The 5845-nt window shown below is 56.5% G+C and overlaps 1 protein-coding gene across 1 annotated transcript in view; it reads right to left on the bottom strand.

The window, feature by feature from the left end:
• Positions 1-695: 695 nt before the first annotated feature.
• Positions 696-5845, bottom strand: part of LOC124232517 (granulocyte-macrophage colony-stimulating factor receptor subunit alpha-like) — a 7715-nt gene continuing 2565 nt past the window's right edge. Inside the window, exons 4-11 of the mRNA XM_046649477.1 lie at positions 5478-5607; positions 5213-5382; positions 4461-4594; positions 3907-3936; positions 3298-3445; positions 1656-1752; positions 1285-1366; positions 696-960 (exon numbers count right to left, since the gene is read on the bottom strand). Of these exons, the coding sequence (XP_046505433.1) occupies positions 865-960; positions 1285-1366; positions 1656-1752; positions 3298-3445; positions 3907-3936; positions 4461-4594; positions 5213-5382; positions 5478-5607 (887 nt within the window). The 3' untranslated portion in view covers positions 696-864. The remainder of the gene's footprint in view (positions 961-1284; positions 1367-1655; positions 1753-3297; positions 3446-3906; positions 3937-4460; positions 4595-5212; positions 5383-5477; positions 5608-5845) is intronic.

The following is a 5845-nucleotide window of genomic DNA, read 5'->3' as shown; positions in this document are numbered from 1 at the left end:
CGGGGACAGACCAGGAGGTGTCATTTCCCGAAATTTCTTTTTCGTGGGGTTATTTCCGGGGCACCAAAAAACGTCCACCGAACCCCACCCCCCAAAAAATCACCCCCAGCGCCCCCTCCCTCCGCCTTTAAACGCCTTGAGCGGGAAACCAGACCGTGGACGCTCACCGTTAAGAAGAGACGGCAACCAATTCGTACTAGAGTGTGAATGACTGATAGCAGATCCGCCCAGGTGAAGACGGGATGTCCGCATTGAACAGAGGTCAAGGGTCAGAGGGGGAGGGAGAGGCCCGGGAGGTGGAAAGGGGAAGAGAAAGCGGGAACCCTAAAAAGAAAACGCCCCAATTTCGCAACGCCCCCGAGATGGCCCGGGGCCCGCGGTCTGCCGTTGGAGTTATTTCCAGATTTTTTTTTTTTTTCCTGTGTGTAGGATGTTTTTCCCCACGTCGGGGCCACCAAAGGGCACAGCTTCCAAGTAGAGGGGACGCGCCTTGGGGCCTGTCCAGTCCCTGGCCTCCCCTCCTCGGGCTTGAGCGTTTGTTGAGTGACTGCCAGACCTCAGGGAGACGCTTTACACAGATCCACGGGGTGCGAGGCTGGAGACGCGGGTGACCCCAATGCCACCACCAGGGTCCCTCGAAGAGCGGGGAGCGGGAGGGTCCGCAACCCTGACCTCAGAGATTGGGGTCAAATCTCTAAGCTTTGGGCCTTTTTTCCGGCCCCCCATCGGGAAGCCTCTTGGCCCAACTTCACATTTATTTTTTTAATAAAAAGTAGAAAAATAGCTGCAGAAACGCTTAAAACGGTTTTGAGAAAACCCGGGCGGCTTCCGGGGTGTCTGGGGGCCGGAGGTGCCCGTGACCTTTCACCCGCTGACCGGGGCTCTGTCGACCTCCTGGACGGTCACCACCTCTTCGTGCTCGGCTTTTCCGGCCCCCGCCGGGAATTCCTCCCAGACGTCCTGAGGGAGGGAGGACAGGGTGTCGGACCCGGGGGGACGGCTGGCCGGGGTCGGGGGGGGGGTAGAGACGGATCAGGGACACGTCTACACGGGCGACCTTGACCCGCAGGATGGGCAGGACGGCCTGTGGGAAGCGCCTGTGGTCCCTGCGGGGCATACGGCACAGCAGGTGCAAAGGTCCTGGGGCAGGATGGAGCTCGGAAGCGAAGGGGCAGGGGAGACGGACGTGATGGGTGACCCACGGGGGCCTCACGGGACCCTCCCAGGGCCGCTGTGCCCCCCCGTGTGTCCATCCCGGCTGACCCCTCACCCCCCTGGACGCACCTGGAGGTCGGTCGGATGGTTATCGTTCAGTTTGTCTTTGATGCGCGGGACCGGCTGGAACAGACTGTGTCTCCGGAGGAACCTGCGGGGACAGGAAGAGTGCGCAGGGAACGCCAGAGTGTGCCGCGCATGCGCGTGGGGAACCGAGCATTCATTAGCCTACAAAGGTGCGCGTGCATGTGCGGCGGCCCCAGGGCCTTTGCTCGTGCCGAGCTGGGCACGCGACGGACGTCTGGGAAGGAAGACGGGTCCACACGGGCTCGGGGAGCTGGCAGCGTCTAGGGTGGCCTCACAAGGGGCCTCATGGGGAGTGAGCACCCCCGCGTACCCCGCCCCTGCGCACAGGGGCCGGCGACCCCGCGCCACCTTACCTCTTCACCAGGCAGCCGAGCGCCAGCGCGAAGCCCAGGGTCCCCAGCACGACGAGCACGTACACGTGCACGACCCCCGCATCCGGGTCCTCGGAGCCTGGGGACACAGGGGGACACGCGGGGGGGGGGGCCCGTGAGTGGATCCCGGACCGCCGGGGTTCACTTATGATCGGACATCAGCACTTTGTACAATTCACCTGTGATTTTTTTTATAATAATTGATAATGTAGAAATTTAGAATATCGTGTTTTTTTTTTTTATCAGTTTCTGCTCAAAAGTCCAATGAAAAAAAAAAAACCCCAATTTTATCACGATGGTCAGTCACCAAATCGGGTGTCGGCCGTTGTTGGCAGATTGTTTTTCAATACAAACAGATAACGAGCCAACCTTCCTGTTTTTTTTATTTTTATTTTTTTGCTGAGGAAGATTGGCCCTAAGCTAACATCTATTGCCATCTTCCTCTTTATTTTATTTTTTCCTGAGGAAGATGAGCCCTAAGCTAACAACTTTTGTCAATCTTCCTCCTTTTTTTTTTTTTTTTGCTGAGGAAGACTAGCCCTGAGCTAACATCTGTGCCCATCTTCCTCTTTATTTTATTTCATTTTATTTTTTGCTGAAGAAGATTAGCCCTAAGCTAACATCTTTTGTCAATCTTTCTCCCTGTTTTTTTTTTTCTGAGGAAGACTAGCCCTGAGCTAACATCTATTGCCCTCTTCCTCTTCTTTTTTTAATTTTTAAAATTTTTTTTGCTGAGGAAGATTAGCCCTGAGCTAACATCTTTTCTCAATCTTCTTTCTTCTTCTTCTTCTTCTTCTTTTTTTTTTTTTTGCTGAGGAAGACTAGCCCTGAGCTAACATCTGTCCCGATCTTTAACTACTCGGCCACGGGGCCAATCCCTGTCTGTTCATTATTTTTAATCCACTTTTAAATTGCGTTGTTCCTACTCTTGCTATTGACTTCTCAGAGCACTTTACATATTTTGGCTACTCGGCCCTGATCCGACACCCGACCTGCAAACATTTCCTCCTGCTCTGCGGGTCGATTTTCCACTGTCTTGCGAGGGTCTGTTGATTCCGATCAAGTCCAGATTATGTCTTTTTTCTCGGCTTATTCCCGCGTTTGGCGTCCTGGCCAAAAAAAGCCAGCGCCGAAGGCAACACAGCCAATCGATCACACCCTGTCTCTGTTTCAGCTCACGAAACAGTGCTCGCCGTGGGTTTCCTATAAATCCCACACCGGCCGTTCTGAAACTCATTGATCTCGGAGCAGGAAAAAAAACACCGCCCAGCAGCGCTCCCTAAAACCCTTGAAATGCTCCCGGGCAGTTTCGTGCCTGGAATTGCTCCCCTCCTCGTTAGGAGGAAACAGACCCCGTTTGGATGTCATCTTCCTCAGCAAAAAACAGGAAGATTGGCAACTGATGGCAGCTCAGGGCCAATCTTCCTCAGCAACAAAAGAAAAAGGAGAATTGGCAGCAGATGTTAGCTCAGGGCCAATCTTCCTCAGCAAAAAAAAAAAAAAAAAAGAGGAAGATTGGCAGCAGATGTGAGCTCAGGGCCAATCTTCCTCAGCAAAAAAAAAAAGTCATCCTGGGAGGTTTGACTGGGGACCACGAAGCTGCAGGAACCACCCCGTCTCCTACCGAACTCGACAGGCCGGCTCCAGGCGCCCCAGCGGGGGTCCTGGGCGTCCCGGGCGTCCCCCGTCCTGATCTTCACCGTGTGCTTCGGTCTGGGCTCCAGACTCGGGAAAAGGTATTGATTCTGCGAGTCGCCCGGCACCTCGATCCTCTGGGTTCAGAAAACACGGAAGTGGGGGCGCGTTTAAAAAAAATAATAAATGGCACGACGGACACGGAAGAAGGATCCAAATCCACTTTCCCCCCAGTCGTGCTCGCGGCGCCGAATGGGGGTCCCGTCTGGAAACCCGAGGGGCCTTGAAGGACGAAATAATCTCGATACTCAAAGGGGTATTTTTGGGGCCGACACGGACGCAAGAGGAAGAGGACGGGTGGCTCCACGGGGTACGAGGAACGGGACAAATTTCACCCAGTGGGACGTGACAAGTGGCTCAAGGTCGGGCCCCAGCAGTGTAGACCATGGACGTGCGCCCACGTTGTTGACTGCACAAAACCCGAGAGCGCCCCCAGCCCCGGTTTTCAGCGCCTTCCCCACCCCGTGGTGCGCGTGCCCGTTTGACTAACACCGGCTCCAGCTCCGGGCGGACACTCGGGGTCAGAGTTCTAACTCACCATCGGGTATTCAGGGGGTTGGGTGCGGCTCTGAAAAAAAAAAAAAAAGAGAGAGAGAAGGTTGACTTTTCCCGATTGGGGGGGGGGTTCTCCCGAGTTTCGTCCACACTGCCTGTCGAGGGAAATACAGCCCCGGGCAGTGAAGACCGGGCTCCTCCTGGCCACACTCACCCTGGAGCCGACCGTGTAGACAGGATTGGAACCCGGCCACAGGAGGGAATGTCTACACTGGGTCCAGATGGACATGAAGTGAGGCCTCTCCCTTGTCTACACTGGGTCCAGGAGGACATGGAGCAAAGGATCCATCTTGTCTACACTGCGCCCAGGAGGCCATATCATACACGCTCCTCCTTCTCCAGCAGCTGCGTCCAGCTGTCTACACCCTCCCGCAGGCTTTCACAGCCCGGCTGGGTCGTTGGCCTCCTTTCTCGGGCCGAGCACCCCTGTCTACACCTCCCGCACCCGCCTTCGTCCACACGGCGTCGCCTCTTCCGCTCCCACCTCCCGGGACCCGGGCCCCCCTCACTCCCCGCGGGCGGGTGGCGTCTACACACCTGTCTCTGGATGACCAGCTCGTACTGGAAGTCGCGGTCGTCCAGGCGGAAGTGTGCGCTGGGCCTCTCCCAGCGGATGAGGCAGCTCGAGGGTTTACACTGCACGCTGATGTTGGCGGGCGGGCTGTACCTCTCTGAAAAGACAGCCCCGCGCCCCGTGAACTTTAGGCTGATTTTTTTTATTTTTTTGCTGTGGAAGATTGGCCCTGAGTGCACATCTGCTGCCAATCCTCCTCTTTTTTTTTTTTTTTTTTGCTGAGGAAGACTGGCCCTGAGCCAAAGCGGAACGTGCACACTTAACCACTGAGCCACCGGTCCCCAAGGCGTTCTCAGCCATGTCTACACAGCCGGTTCCCGTCTACACAGCTGGGCCCGGTGCCATCACTCTCACGGCCACAGAGCGTTTAGAACTCACATCTGCCCGACCCCCGTCCTTGGGGTTTTCTGGAGGCTCCGTGACCGAGTCAGGATCCAGGAAATCCTGGGCCTCTGGGGACTGAACTCAGTCTCCACCCTGTCCCCCTCCCCGAGGTCAGAGGTGAAACCCAGAGACCCAGCCCCCCGATCCCAGAGCCGGTTCCCCGACAACCAGCCCCTCCCTCGACCTTTTGACCCCAGGCTCTGGGCTCCCCACTGTCACACAGTCAGTTTGTGACCGTTGGTGACAGTGGCCCCAGGACCCTGGCATGGATTTCACGCAAACTCCGTTTGACGAATGACTCAGTGCTGAAACCTCGGGTCCTCGTTCTCACCTATTTGCTTGGACCGCAAAACGGAATCGAAGAACTGGATCCCCGTCGTTTGGCTGGTCCCGTTCACCAGGAAGTAATTGTAAGAGGTCAATCCCGAGAGGTCGTCGAGGTGGCACCCCACGTGGGTCCCCGAGTCGCTCACATAACGGGGACATTCCCTCTCCCGCTTCCTGCAAGACCCCAAAGAGTTCAGACAACCCTCAGGACGCGGTTTTCCGTCCTCGCGTGTCCCCCACGGTCGTCTACACGGCCCGTCCACGCTTACTTGGAGTCTCGTATATACAGGAAATACTGGACGTCGTCGGGGGCCGCGCGGCCCGGGGCCCAAGTGCAGTTCATGAAGTGCACGTTGTAGATGAAGCAGGAGAAGTTCTGGGCGGCGGTGCCCTCACCACCTGCGAACACGCAGAGACCCAACCAGGGTGGACCAGGGGCCGGCCCGGCGGCTCAGTGGTTAAGTTTGCACATTCTGCTTCAGTGGCCCGGGGTTCGCCGGTTCAGATCCCGGGTGTGGACATGGCCCTGCTCAGCACCCCATGCTGTGGTAGGCGTCCCACATAGAAAGTAGAGGAAGATGGGCATGGATGTTAGCTCAGGGCCAGTCTTCCTCAGCAAAAAAAGAAAAAAAAAAAA

Source organism: Equus quagga, unplaced genomic scaffold, assembly GCF_021613505.1.
Source record: "Equus quagga isolate Etosha38 unplaced genomic scaffold, UCLA_HA_Equagga_1.0 HiC_scaffold_6926_RagTag, whole genome shotgun sequence".
Taxonomy (NCBI): domain Eukaryota; kingdom Metazoa; phylum Chordata; class Mammalia; order Perissodactyla; family Equidae; genus Equus; species Equus quagga.
The sequence above is the reverse complement of the archived record's forward strand: the minus strand, read 5'-3'. Positions and strand labels throughout refer to the sequence as shown.